Consider the following 14259-nt stretch of genomic DNA (forward strand, 5'->3'; position numbering starts at 1 on the left):
AAGCAGAGAACCATTACAAGCTAAAGTGGCTCCTTTTTAATCACGAAAGTGCTTAAGAATTTGGAGAACTTGCCCATGTTCTTCGAACTTCCCCACAGGTATCCAATCTTCACTATTGGAACTACCAGAAGCTTCAAACCGAATCACAATGGCATTGACGTTGAGATGAAAGTGAATTATTATATAAAAACTTGCACCTTGCCTATGAGTAACAACAGCATCTGGACATAATAATAGTAAATAAATAAAAACAAAACAAACGAAATAACAAATGATAGCGAAAGAAAAGTGTTCTGCCGTTTCCCTTTGAAATTGCCTCTTCACTGAAATCACCAGATTGTTGTGAGATCCTTCTGCCAGCCAAACCAATGATACATGCGAAATTTTGAGGGGAACCAGACGTATGGAAGGCGTCCCCAGTTCTGGCGCCTGGAACGCTGAAGAAGAATATTGCGGCATGGCGTGTGAACTTTGTGTCGCTCAAACCCCGCCCGCGCCAGACAAAGATGCGGATTTCCGTCTCTGCCATTGTTGACAAATTGGATAATAGCGAGGAAAGGATGGGCAGGGCTGGAAATATGATCGAAGCAACGAAGGATCAGGCTAAAAAGGGCTTGAGTTGAATAGTGCGAACGCAAATAATCCCTGGCCGAACAGTGAAGAATAGATAAGATGTGAGCAAGTTTATATAGACTTGCGATACCAAGGTCAAATCTGCTCACTAGGAAATGGTGCTCCAGTTTATACCACAGAAACGGGGCAACGGTGGCAGATACAATAGAGTGCCAATACGCCCGAAACAGGTTACATGTCTGTTCGCGAATTCAACGGCGCTTCGACGATTGTTCTTGGTAGAGCGCAATTCGCTGAACAGCTTGGGAAATGCAACTGATGAAAAGAAAGAGGCTGCATAACTATGCAGGGGTTCCGGCGCTTACGTCCCAAAACAAATAATTGAGGAGGTACCAGCCAACAAAGGGTCTTACTGAATTTCATCGAAGCTCAAATGCAAGATTGACCCACCATGTGTCCCCATTAGCGAGGCATGCCGTGATCCCTGTTTCTATCTTCATCCTAGGGTCGTCATATCTGCAATAGCATAACCTCGCTTGTGGCAAGGCGTTTCAGTCACACTGTCCCGCTATTGATAAAATTGAAAATCTGAAGATATTCGGCTCGCGACCGCGAGAGCCGTTCGTTATTAGCGAGTGCTCTCACGCGATTTCGGGCGGCTGGTGGAATGACAGTGCGAAGCACCACATCTTCACAAGTGGTTGGCAGAATAGTAGGGAGCCATGTAAATTCAAGGATGCTCTAACGATTATAGTAGCCTACAAGGTCGCACCTCAAATATTACTCAATAGCATCAGAAATAAAGAGGGAAGCAAAACACTTAATTAGCTGGGGCCGCTGGATGGATGGTCTTCCATCGGGGGTCTGGCGGTTCAAGTTTCAGAACATGCACCATCGCATGGAACTCGCGCTCGTATTGATGTGAGAGGGCAGAACGGAGATGTTTCGCATATTCAGGCATCTGCTTCTTTGAAGGAAGGTCCGTGAACATCCGCACAACATCCCAGTATTCTGGGAACCATCCAGCCCACTCCCAGTCAAGAACTGCTGCAATATCGCCGTCCTCGTTGACCAAGATATTCCTGGGGCTGAGATCGCCATGAGCAAAATGGATCGAATGGGTATGACCGGGATATTGCTGGGCGTTCGGGGCCATAAAGTGGTTGAAATCCTTCTCGGTTTTGAACGGCCCACCCCAACGTGAATAATAACAGCCAACTCTGACTGGGGTGCCATTAACTCCCTCGATTTGCTTGCCTGTCAACTGTCGAAGTTCCTCAAGATAGTTGGCGATCTGGCAGCAAGTGGATTTTTGTTGATCCTGGGTTAAATTCATCCAGACTTTGTCCAACGGTTTTCCGTGCATATAATCCATGATAATGTAGAACGTATTCTGCTCCTCATCGAATTTGGTCTCGTAAGTTTTTGGCACAGGAATGGTCGTATTGGCAGCGACAAATTTCATAATATCAGGTTCGAGCAGGTTACGGGCTTTCTTCAGTACACGATGGTCATCTAGACGGATGGCAAGAGGGATGCCGAGAATAGAGTTTGAGATATCCTGACCGTAGCCAGCTAGAGCAATTCCGATTAGTTTCCTAGGCAACTACACCACGAAGCAGACACGAGAAGAAAATACCTACCTTTTGGAGTGAATGGATCCATCCTACTGACATCAGCATCTCGAGGTAACGGAGAAAATAAACCCTTGAAAGCAGTGAATGGGTTGAATGCCGAACGATTTGCTGGGGAAACAAGAGAAGTAAAGCTCTGGTGAGATGCTTACTCACGTTCTTGAGTTTGCCAAAGATTGGTACAGCGAGATTGGACGTGTAACCTGCCCTACCAGCGTAAACATGGAGAAGGTTACAGTTGAACGGGCAGTTAACGAGACCATAAGACGGCTGGCTCCTCTGGCCTTGTTAGCTTGCGAATTTCAAATTCGATCACATGCGATCTGGTTTCATTCTCTTTGATATGATTTTAGCTGACATTTAGCAGTTGAAAAAACATAAAAAGAGCTAAATTTTTAGAAATAAGTAAAGCGTAAAATAACTACTAGTGTGTAAGACGAATTTAATAACTAATATAATTTAATAAGTCGCTCAAAAGAACGCGCATACAAATGGCGGGGCCGCGACCTCTATCATGAGCCCAATATCAGGCACCCATAGGTAGACTAACTTGAATGGCAGGAGACAAAACCGGACATACATTTCCAATTTATAATAAGGCTTGGATTATGCATTATTATATCTATAAGACATAAGGTATATATTATGAATAGCAAGGGACTCTAAAAACCCTTATCCCCCTATCACGAAATATATCCTTTATCTTAACCAAACAGAAATAGGGATCAAAAAGTATATGACGCACGTTTTCATACTCCCATTGCGAAATCCCCCATCCAAGTAAGTTCTTGCTAGTTCGTTCTTAGCGATCGAGAAGCAGCCTCCGTATCTATAGCCATCTTCCGCTCCTCCTCGCGCCTTGCAGATTCCATTTGCTCTTCGTAGATCTCAGCTTCATACTCCCAATCCTGGCCGGCCTTATTTGAGAAGTGTAGACGGCCAATCCTGTCTCCGGTCCATATAAGGAGCTCGTCGTCCAGCACATAATTATATCCGGTGGGTAGAATTTTGCGAACTATATCAGAGACACCGGCCGCAGATTCATCAACCCACCTGTAGGATTCCGGATCATGCAAGCTGGACGGAATTGAGTGCGTTAGGCCTAGCCGACGTCTGCGATATTTAGTATTTTTAGTCAAATTCCACCGTCGCACTTCAGTTCGGCCGTCCCGTTCGACCCATTTGATGTACCCATTTGCGTCAGTGAAGACGAGACGGGTGCCATGGGTTGCCACGGACAAAAGTTTTGAATACGGTTCGCTCTGCCGATTCAGGCATATTCCATCCCTTACAAACAATGAGCGGTCCTGCGTTCTGTAGTCTCCAGGATTCGCAGGCGTGGAGATCGAGAACATATCAAGAGATCCGTGTCCTTTGTACTCTCCAGCCGCAACGATAGTGTGGTTATTTTGTAACTCGGGGTGGGTAAAGGAGTATGGTCGAGGACACGTTGGGATGGCTGCCAAGCTACATATCCGTGCACCTGAGTGTGCAGTGCTCAGTAAACTAGACAGGTTGCGACGGTCATATAGCAGAATCGCAGAAAAGCGTCCGGCAAGTACAATTGAGTTTATATTCGGCAGCGGGGTGTGCAGTATCGAGAGTGGAACGGGCTGAAACAAAGATACGTATCTACCGTTATCTGGAGACATGGGACAACATAGCCTGGTATCTGGTCCCGGGCCGCGGAATCTTGGGTCATAAAGGTTGAGATTCCGTGTAGTTCCCACAGTCAATGGGGCTGAATATTCGGTTTCCTGGGAAAGAGCGAATATCGACCACGGGTATTTTTGTTGCGATATTACCTGCAACGTCGATAGATCAACTTCATTCAAAATGTTCCCGACCGCGATATAAGCAGTTTGGAGGAATGAATCGACGCTCATACATTCCCCGATGCTAATGAAGTCGAGGTTCGTCGGTTTGGACGAGAAGGGCGCATCTGCTCGTCGTGATGAATCCGTGGTAAGGCTGCCCCGTACACTAGTCCCTACAATTTTCCCTCTTGCACCTCGTTTACTTAGACTCGACCGGTTAAGGTCCCACAGACAGAGGGTTCCGTCATCTAGGGGGCCAATTACCTTATCTGAACCCCCATAACGGTTGTCTTTCATAAGGCCCATCCCTTTGATTTCGTGTTGAATAATCGCATCATCCTCATCTTGGACCGCAGTTGCATACGGCTCTTGCAACCAATGAACTGATATTGGCGCATTCCGAGCGATGTATTCCGAATACCAGTCGATTTGCTCTCCCTGGTAAGACGGATCCCATTGACTGGCGGAGGTCGCGAGGGGGATGGTCCGTTTGTTGTGGGAGCTGTCTGAATCCGTATGCAAGGCCTTTGATGATTTAGCAATATTGCCAGCTTGAATCTGGTCCGTCAGTAATACATCCAGAACACCGCTTGTGGTGTTGGTGTTGGGCCTCAGGTTATGAAACAAAGTATTGCAACCTTGTAATTTATGGTTAGCGGCCTCATAGGAGTGCTGGCGCCATATTGAATTATCGCGACATATGTCAGAAAGTCGCCTGGAGACACACTGGAGGGCAGATAGTTCGTGTGGGCCGATATCTACGACGATGGGTCAGCTCCAATGTTGACAGGTTGCCGAAGCTGTTAAGGTGAGCCTACACTCAAGTATCCGGGAGACAAGCTCCACTGGTAACTTCTCCATGGATCAACATATGTAGCAATGTAAGAAATAAGGACAACAGCAGGAGATACATTGCTGGTAAATCCAGGCCCAAATTCAAGATTCCCCTCAATGCAGCTTTAGATTCAGAGCAAGGAAGATCCATATAGCTGGTCAGTTTGGTAGACCATGTGACCATGAAAGCGCAATCTGTGGGACGTCTAAGTGGTTGTATTAGCATGTCGGCAGCTGAGGCATATGTTTGCGGTGCGCTAGTCAGTTGATCCATTTCATCCTCCCCTTGTTTGATATCCTCTTGATCTCTTCTTGACCGAGAATCAAGGTTTCCACCTGGTTTTTGTAAAGATTTTTCCATAATTCTGTCCATTCTATCCGAATATTCATTCATTCATTCAAGTATTCATCCTGTTTTCTCAAATATTCTATCATTTGTATCAAGGTATTATCAGTCGTTGGGCCTGTGGTAGGTTCATATTCCATATCATCATTGCTCAAGTTCTAGGAGGCATTCTCCCCCTTAAATCAATCAATTTTTAATATCTTTCCACCGCAATCAAAGCTCTGTTGGCCTTCGTCAGGATCCTTCTGCTGATCAGCGTAGCAGCTCGCGAGACGTTAGTACCTCAGGCAGTGGAAGGTTTAATATATATATATTTTTAATAAAAAACAGAGCAATCAGGGCAATAACCTAGGCAGCTGTGGCATATATGTGCGGTGCGCTAGTCCGTAAGAGGTAGCTTAGGGCCAACAATGGATGGATAATGGCTGAAAGGCATGTATCTGATATGTAAATATAGATGGCATTATTATCATCAAAATCATGAGAAATCCAACATGTAGGTCCTTGCTCTCGCGATTCCAACGTACATGGTCATTACGACGATATGTATATCCAGAACATCGCCCTACGTATCAGGTTTGAACACAACATCTTTGCAAAGGATAGCTACTTTCTTGAAGAACCGTCTCCATTCCAAAGGATCGCCCTTTACTTTAACGAACTCAACCTCCACATGCCCCTCTGTGATGCTTTCAATAATAATATTGCCATGGAGGGGGCACTTCCTGTCATCCTGGGTCCGTATCCGGATGAGTGTTGAATCAGCAGAATCAGACGATGTTGGGGATGCTGGCACATGCAGAAGCTGAAGCGCTTCACAAACGCGTGGGACTAGTAATCCAAGAGGCCATGCCGAAGCGAATCGGGTGAGGCGAGACGCGGGAACTATATCATGGAAGTTCACTGCGTTCTGCGTTCGGCTGAGAGGGACGGATGGGGTGGCAGAGAATTGAGACATCGACGGGTCTTGAGATAAACGTTCATTGAGGAGCATAACATGATCTGTATCCATTGACTTGGGTTGGGAGAACGCAGATTGTGATGTTAGCCTGGGGGGTCCATCCCAATCCAGCATATCATCGACTGGATGTTCGGGTTGAGTGGATGCAAATTTAAACTTCATCGATGACCCTGGTTCATCTATCTCCATGGCACCGGTATCTGTAGTGGTGGGCTGAGGCTGAGAAGAAAGGGATAGAGGGTCTCTATTGAAATCAATATGTAATGATTCGAGCATGGTCGTAGCTAGATTTATAGGGTTGGATAACCTGTTATCTGCAGACATATAAGGATTCGTTCTCGTAAACCAAGGGTGTCTACGGATGTCATCCATGGAGAACCTGTTCGATGCATCGACCTTCATCATTCCCCGAAGAAGCGACAGTGCAGCCGTCGGCAGTCGTTCCCAAAGCTCATCTGTTGGCTTGGCGTTTGTTTTCACATACTCGACAAATTCGTAGCTATCATCTGTTGGGCTATCCCAGGGAGTATTGCCAACAAGGAGGACAAAAAGGACCACTCCACAAGACCAGATATCCACAACATCAGCTCTGTAACCTTGTCCCTTGGACTTACCTCTGTTACTGTACTTAATGACCTCGGGTGCGATGTAGGGCGGGCTACCACATAGGGTTGTGCTCAGCTTCGTCTCTCCACGGTACTCATAGAGTGTGGCAAGTCCAAAATCAGCTATTTTCAAATTCCCGTTTGCGGAGAGAAGAATGTTTTCAGGTTTAATATCCCGATGGGCAACTCCCTTGGAATGCATATATCCAACTGCATTTACCAGCTGGCAGAAGTAGACGTGCGCCACATCCTCCCCCACTCCCTCGTCAGCCTCGATCTTGTCAAACAAATCGCCCCCTTCCGCTAACTCCATGGCTATCCACCGCCAACAATCATCTTCACCCGTCTCATGGAAGTAGATGATGTTGTTGTGGCGTCCAATGTGTTTATGCAGAGCAACCTCCATCTGGAGTTGTTTGCTAGTAATACGTCCATGTCGAGCTGCGTAATCTTTGTGTATGAATTTAACCGCAAATACCGGCGAGTCGCTCTGAAGTGGACAAGCTCTTTTGATGCTGCGAGCGAGGAGAGATATCGATATCAGCTTCTTTGGCTTCTCCCCAGATAAAACATCAAAGCAGGGAATATGATATATCAATTTACCATGCGTAGGCTCCCTGTCCAATAGTTTTTGACACTATGCGAAACGGCAGGTCGTTCGGAAGAGGGGCTAATTGAGAATGCTTCATCGGGACGCTTTGGCCACAATAAAGCTTTCAAATCATCACGGAGAAGAAAGCAGCAGCGATCAGACCGCCTATCAAGACAGGCCAAGGCCAGACAAGATTCAGGGTGTTGGTGCGACACGGCACAGGATCGCGTTCTCTTCCAAATTATCGATTGGCGGCGCAGCAGTTGTCGAACATTCGAACGCTGGGCTTATCAGCTGAACTGAATAATAATACGTGGGGACCTGGAGTGGCTGGTTGGAAAAAACCACGAATCTGACGCGAGAAAGAGTGTTTTAGCCCCAGCATGTTGGGCGACGCGCCGGTGGCTAGAATCAAATGATTTGCATTCTGGGGCTTTTCCTGCGGTGGAGCGATAAGGGTAATCGCCAGCCAATCGATGGGAGTTGGTTGCCCTGGTAAACAAACACTCGGAGCCCCAGCCAAGTTAGTGTTATTTGCGACACAACCGACACAACAACTTCTTCCACACCCCCAGTTTCTTGTCTTTCCTGCCAGCATTCCTTGCTTCTTCTTCACTGTCGTAAGGTGATTGTGAATCTTGTGATAGCGAAATATAACCCCCTCCCCCTGTTCTTGGCCCCATTTCAGATCATCAAGCACCGCCCCCACTGCTCAACCGGCATCGACAATCAACAAGAGCTCGTAAACTGTACTATAAAAATCCTCCCTTTCGCCCACTGCTTGTTGCCATTGTCACTTTCGTTTGAATAAATAAGATAACCACTCGACAAGTGCGAAACCATGGACTACAATATGGAAGACACCCAAAACTCTGGCCCGGACTCTGCAGTGACGCTGGAGACTTCGAAACTGGGCATTGGTGCTACAAGAACTGATAATACTCAAAAGGTTACCAAACGGTGCGTTTTTATATTCAACGGAAAAAACCAAAAATTTTTTTTACCTATAAGCACACGGGAAAGGTGGTGGGTCAGGTTAACGGCCAAGCAAATCCTTATTGCTTTTTGTTGCTGTCCCTCTGTCTGGCCTTGACCCGAACTGCTGGGAATTCCCCATTCTTCCCAAAGGAGCCATGCTAACATCGTTTGATTCGTGGATTACAGGCTACAGAGTGAACTGATGCAGCTGATGATGTCTCCGTCACCTGGTATATCTGCCTTCCCAGATGCTGACGGCAATCTACTGTCGTGGACTGCCACAATCAGTGGACCAACAGAGACGCCCTATGAGGGCCTCACCTTCAAGCTCTCCTTTGCCTTCCCTTCAAACTACCCTTATGCGCCTCCTACAGTCCTCTTCAAGACCCCTGTTTACCATCCAAATGTCGATTTTTCCGGTCGAATCTGTCTCGATATTTTGAAGGATAAGTGGAGTGCGGTTTACAACGTTCAGAGCGTGTTGTTGAGCTTGCAAAGCTTGCTCGGGGAGCCAAACAAGTCAGTTTTATTTTACCCTTTCATTTCAATTTGCTACCTACGCCGCCGTATAGCCTGTATGGTTTTGGGGAATCTTGCTGACCGAGTGGTCTGTCATTTAGTGCAAGCCCTTTGAACGGCCAAGCCGCAGAGCTTTGGGATAATAACCCAGAGGAATATAAGCGGCATGTTCTCGCACGACATCGGGATATTGAAGCTGGTGAATAGAAGACTCAGGCCATTGGCATTCAGCAATTGTTTATGAAGGGCAAATCAGGATGCATCGCGTTTCTTTGGTTGGTGTTGCATGAAAATAAGCCACCAGCGCTTGTTTTGGAAGGTTAAAATCATAGCCCCTGTGGTTACTTTCTACCTTCACCATGGAGTTCAGAAGGGTTTTGTTGCTTTCGTTTCCTTTGCTTTCCTTTCTTTTTTTTCTCTTCTCATTTACTTCCCCCCTGCCTTCCGATATCCCCTCCGAAACACCTCCCTTCACCCACCCTTTTTTTTTTTTTTAGCACTAGTGGGCCACTGCAACTTGGGTGGAGACGAAGTTGTGGTTGCTGGAGGACTGCGAAAAGCAGTTTTGTTCTTTCTGTTTTACTTTTCTCATTCGTCTTGTTCTCTCTCCAGCATTTTTCCCTCTCTCATGTGAAACAGTCTCTATCTTCCAAACTTGCCAACTCCTTTAGGAAATTTGGACCCATTTCCCGCTCTTCTTTGACTAGGCACCGGATTTTTACTTGGGAACGTGAATGAAGTATTGTTGGCGAAATTGAACAACAGTGTTCATGTATGACTTTATCCTTAAGCCGAAGAACAGTGTTATCATTATTCTGTACTCTGCCTCTCGAGACATGTGTGTCCTTGCTGGCCCCCTCAGATAGCTGCTCTTACCTTCACCTTATCAATATGAGACGATGGTTCCGGCAACACACATCATTTAATGTAGAAAGAAGCCTATGCCTTTGCTGCACGAGGAAGGGATGTTGGATAGCGTCTCTCAAACTACTCTTCTCGAGAGAATCTAAGATGACTGCATACTGAATTCCAACGATATTCTCCGTCCTTACCGCATGTATCTATCTTATGCTGGCAGGGAGATGCTACCCCATTAACATTATTAGCAACTCTTGGCAACTACATCTAGAAAAATCAAAGTGGGCAAAACGAAAAATTCTCGCAAATATAAGTTAATCAAACGTGATTAAGTAATGACGAAATTCTAAAAATTTCTGTAACTTTTGCCCAACTTCTAGACCTGAGTTTGGTTAATGCGGAGTTGAACCTTAAAGAGGAGCCCCGCAGCCGCAGCCGCCCCCGCCATTTCGGGTATTTTTTTGGTACCAACCAGCGGATTGGAGATTGTTGAAAGACAACAGAACAACAGAAATTGTGCCCATATGTTACTAAAACAAAATAATAAATATATCAACAAATGAAGTAAGAGGAAAGGAAAAAAATTAATCAAAGAAAGGGAATAAAAAAACATAAATGAGGAGGAAAGAAATGGTTCATTGAGACACCATGTTAAGCCGCTGTCAGTTGGTGGGCTGCCAGCAAATTTGGAGTGCTTACTTGTAGAGTGCTCATTGCTCCAGTTAGCAGTCAATAAGGGCCACTAAAGACAACATAGGTCTGGGCGTGCTGAGACTCTGCCGGTTTGATTGCCCAAGGAGTCGATGCTGGTGAAATCACAGAGAGTGTTGATGATGATAATTGTGATGAGATGGAAGACAGGATATATTGTTCTGCATTCTGGTGGACTATGATCTTGTTCTACAAGTAATGGGACTTTTGATTAACTGTGCATTAAACTTTAGACACTGTTTGTTCCAAGACACATGTGAATAGCAAGAATTGGATAGAACATCATGAATGATCCTGTTCAGCAGTTGAGACAGCTTCATTAAATGTCTAACATAAAAGCTTTTATATTCCAGAAATGTAGTTAGTTATCTGATAAGCTTTTTTTTTCAAACATTCTTCGGCATCATTCGCAATCTCTTAATTTGGAGGAGAGGGGAGGGAAAAACAATGTATAAAATGCCCATCATGAATTTCCAACGATTCCACTGCAGCTAAATTGCAATTACTTAGAATCGCCCTCCTGTAAATCAATCATTGCCGTTGCTCTACATCTATCTTATTGGGTAGGAAATATGTGTGGACTCGAAGGCTTAGTAAGATATTTTACTAGTTAACCAGTGGATGTATCGTTTGACTACTGAAGTTTATGTGCTTGGTTAATGCTTCTTTACATCCAGGAGATGAAAAACGAATCGTGGTCTAAAGCATTTTCAGCTATTATAATCTGCAAGTAAAAAGTTTGAATACCATGGAGTTACATGCAGCGAAAGAACTTCCACAATGTCCTGAATACTTCAACTTTGCTTACGATGTCGTCGATAAATGGGCTGCGCAGTTGCCATCGCTTCAGGCAATGCTCTGGGTTGACCAGCAGGGCAAAGATCCACAATCTCTCGATTTTGCGCATTTCTCCCGCCAGTCAAATCGCGCCGCGGAATTGTTAGTTAGACTTGGAGCTCGTAGAGGGGATCGATTGATCATTGTCCTCCCTCGGGTTCCAGCATGGTGAGTAGAATGCTCCCACTCCGATCCCGAGCCCGGCTGTTTTCTATTTTAGGGGCATATCGCGTACGTCAAAAGGGCATTTGATTATATGAAGATTATATATTGATAAAATTTATAGGTGGGAAATTGCGACCGCTGCGATTCGCATTGGCATTGTGGTCTGTCCATGCACCGTACTGGCTGTAGCACATGATATTAAGTATCGTGCGGAGGCATCCAAGGCTTCCATATTTGTTGGGGACACTGTTAGTATCTCCAAGTTCAAGGCCATCCAACACGAATGTCCCGATATTCGAACAATTCTTCAGGCAGCAGGTTCCCCGCTTGTGGACGAACTCCAGTATTCTGCTGAGCTGGAGAAGATACCGAAGCACTTTGTCTTTAAAGATACGTTACCGAAAACTAAATGGTCGGACCCATCCGTCATTTATTTTACGTCGGGTAGGATGATATTACTAGAATATTTTCAAACAATAGTACGCCCGTTCGGACTGACCTTCCCCAAATAGGTACAACCGGTATGCCGAAAATGGTTCTGCATAATCAGGTTTCTTACCCTTTAGGTTTGACCTCTTTCTGTAAATTTCAGGTTATATGGCACTTGAACTAAATGTTTTCTTCGAAGCACACGTTTTGACTGGTAGCCTGTGGCTTGGGTTAGAACCTGGAAAGTTATATTGGAATCTTTCTGAGCAAGGTGTGAATATCCATGAACATAACAAATGCAAAAACCACCATCTAATATAATTCAAATTGCCAGGTTGGGCGAAGGCAGCATGGGCATGGTTCGCTGCTTGGAGTTGTGGAGCAGCTCTCTTTGTCCAAGAGACCGTCGGCCCTTTCAATGCCGAGAGTGCTCTTGATAATCTGCACAACTATCCCATTACCACCCTTTGCTCCCCTCCCACCGCTTATCGGCAGTTTGTGCTTCCCTCAAGGCGCAAGTACTTTTCCCAAAGGCCTCCATTGGCGCTGGAGCAATGTGTTGGGGCAGGAGAGCCGCTGAACGACGAGGTAATTCGCATCTGGGAAGATATGAGTGGCATAAAAATTCGTGATGGGTACGGCCAAACTGAAACTACTCTTGTTTGCGGAAATTTGAAAGGGGCCAAGGTCAAGTATGGGTCAATGGGCCTCCCGGTCCCTGGTGTGCCCTTGACTGTTGTGGACGAGAAAGGCGATGAATCCCCATCATTCCAGGAGGGTGAAATTGCCATTGCAACAACGACAAGCTCTGGCGTTAGAACCATTAATATCTTTTCCGGTTATCTGAGTCCAGATGGAAAAGTTACATTGCCCCAACGGAAATGGAAAAGCTGTTATTGGTATCTCACAGGAGATAGAGCTTATAAGGATGAAGATGGTTACCTTTGGTTTGTCGGTCGGTCAGATGATGTTATAAACTCATCCGGGTACAGGATTGGTGAGTCGCGAGTCCCTGCGGCCAGATTGGTATGGAACAACAACGGCGATATTGATATTCTTTCAGGTCCATTTGAAGTCGAGTCCGTCCTCAAGAAGCACCCTGCAGTTGTTGAATCCGCTGTAGTGGCGTCCCCAGATCCCGATCGTGTCGAGGTTGTCAAAGCCTTCATTGTTTTGCAAGACAGTTTCAAGTCACGCAATCCTGATTCCCTGGTAACTGAGCTTCAGGAGTTTTGTAAAAAGCAAACTGCCCCTTACAAGTACCCTCGACGGATCCAGTTTGTAGAGCCGAGTTTCCTGCCCAAGACAATTAGTGGAAAGATTAAAAGAGCGGAACTAAGGGCTTTAGAGAGGAGGGTCATAACGAGAGGGGCAAGGATATGATGATACCCATAGAATTTCTAGTTAAATCAAAACAAAGTAGGGCTAGTATATCAATCACATGACCGTTATTATCCTGCCTGATGACATTGAAGTAATTGACTCATTTGTGTTGTCGTGACAGATATTGTTGGAGCTACTACACAAGCCCTATCCCACGTGACCCACACATACATATATTAGCTCGCCACTAGATAGATAAACAACCAACCAAGGTTCAACCCTCTCACAGGTTATGAAGCCCTTGCACTTCTACAAAGCAATAACTTGCAAAAATAACTGCTTCTTTTGTTAAAGAACCTCTTCTTCTATTCATTTTGATACCTGATAACCTCAATAACTTGATAACCAAATGCCTGTTAGTACGCGAGCAACAAACCGCGAAGAAACACCAGAGAACCAAACCAGTGCACCTGGATCCTTTCCAACACCAATAACCACACAAAGACCACAATATCAAGCCCCAGAACACAAAGAGATGGCAGATCAAGATGAAGCTGCAGTGCTGAGGCATCATATTGCCCAGTTAGATGATGAACTACACCAGATGAGAGCTGCTAGCACCCCTGCTGCTGCCCATGATGGCAATGAACTAAGCCCTGACCTTGCTGCTCACCTGTGTGATCAAGATGATACCCCTACCTTGAGCAGAGTCCTTCAAAAATTCCAAAAACACATCAAATTCATTCAAAAACCAGGTTTTCTCAAATCAGCATCTGATTACCCAATTTGGAAGGAAGAGATCCTGCTTGCCATCAAGCAATCCCATACAGAGGATATCCTCACCACCAAACCTCTGGAAAATGCCAGCAAGGATATGAAACAATACTGGGAGGAACACAACTCCTGACTATACAACTTTGTATGATCTTCAGTTTCTGTTGAAGCCAAATCTTTTTTTACTATACCTCAAATTCCCTAGATTCTTCTGCTCTATGGAAGGCCATAGAGGCATCTTTTTCTGAAAGAGTGGAGATTCACAGAGCTCATCTATCAAAGGAATTCAATGATATCACAGCT

The 14259-nt window shown here is 45.4% G+C and overlaps 6 protein-coding genes across 6 annotated transcripts; 2 read left to right on the forward strand and 4 right to left on the reverse strand.

Annotated features, from left to right (window-relative positions):
* Positions 1–36: 36 nt before the first annotated feature.
* HCBG_02742 (uncharacterized protein) lies at positions 37–529 on the reverse strand (the record flags this gene model as incomplete). Its single annotated transcript, XM_045429791.1, has 2 exons — positions 37–221; positions 334–529. The coding sequence occupies 2 exons, from the start codon at positions 527–529 to the stop codon at positions 37–39; spliced, it is 381 nt and encodes a 126-aa protein (XP_045289686.1).
* A 728-nt stretch (positions 530–1257) lies between these two features.
* HCBG_02743 (uncharacterized protein) lies at positions 1258–2431 on the reverse strand (the record flags this gene model as incomplete). Its single annotated transcript, XM_045429792.1, has 3 exons — positions 1258–2148; positions 2217–2239; positions 2364–2431. 3 exons carry the CDS (start codon positions 2429–2431, stop codon positions 1394–1396), a joined length of 846 nt encoding a protein of 281 aa, XP_045289687.1.
* Positions 2432–2829: 398 nt separating this feature from the next.
* Positions 2830–5219, reverse strand: HCBG_02744 (F-box domain-containing protein; the record flags this gene model as incomplete). The annotated part of the gene is made up of 2 exons (XM_045429793.1): positions 2830–4782; positions 4871–5219. The coding sequence occupies 2 exons, from the start codon at positions 5217–5219 to the stop codon at positions 2999–3001; spliced, it is 2133 nt and encodes a 710-aa protein (XP_045289688.1).
* A 405-nt stretch (positions 5220–5624) lies between these two features.
* Positions 5625–7665, reverse strand: HCBG_02745 (serine/threonine-protein kinase chk1; the record flags this gene model as incomplete). The annotated part of the gene is made up of 2 exons (XM_045429794.1): positions 5625–7285; positions 7374–7665. The coding sequence occupies one exon, from the start codon at positions 7174–7176 to the stop codon at positions 5770–5772; it is 1407 nt and encodes a 468-aa protein (XP_045289689.1).
* Positions 7666–8203: 538 nt separating this feature from the next.
* HCBG_02746 (ubiquitin-conjugating enzyme) lies at positions 8204–9066 on the forward strand (the record flags this gene model as incomplete). Its single annotated transcript, XM_045429795.1, has 3 exons — positions 8204–8322; positions 8527–8859; positions 8961–9066. 3 exons carry the CDS (start codon positions 8204–8206, stop codon positions 9064–9066), a joined length of 558 nt encoding a protein of 185 aa, XP_045289690.1.
* A 2110-nt stretch (positions 9067–11176) lies between these two features.
* Positions 11177–13242, forward strand: HCBG_02747 (acetyl-coenzyme A synthetase; the record flags this gene model as incomplete). Its single annotated transcript, XM_045429796.1, has 4 exons — positions 11177–11433; positions 11552–11874; positions 11943–11996; positions 12194–13242. The coding sequence occupies 4 exons, from the start codon at positions 11177–11179 to the stop codon at positions 13240–13242; spliced, it is 1683 nt and encodes a 560-aa protein (XP_045289691.1).
* Between the last annotated feature and the right edge of the window lie 1017 nt (positions 13243–14259).

This window comes from Histoplasma capsulatum (genome assembly GCF_000150115.1).
Source record: "Histoplasma capsulatum G186AR genomic scaffold supercont2.3, whole genome shotgun sequence".
Lineage (NCBI taxonomy): Eukaryota > Fungi > Ascomycota > Eurotiomycetes > Onygenales > Ajellomycetaceae > Histoplasma > Histoplasma capsulatum.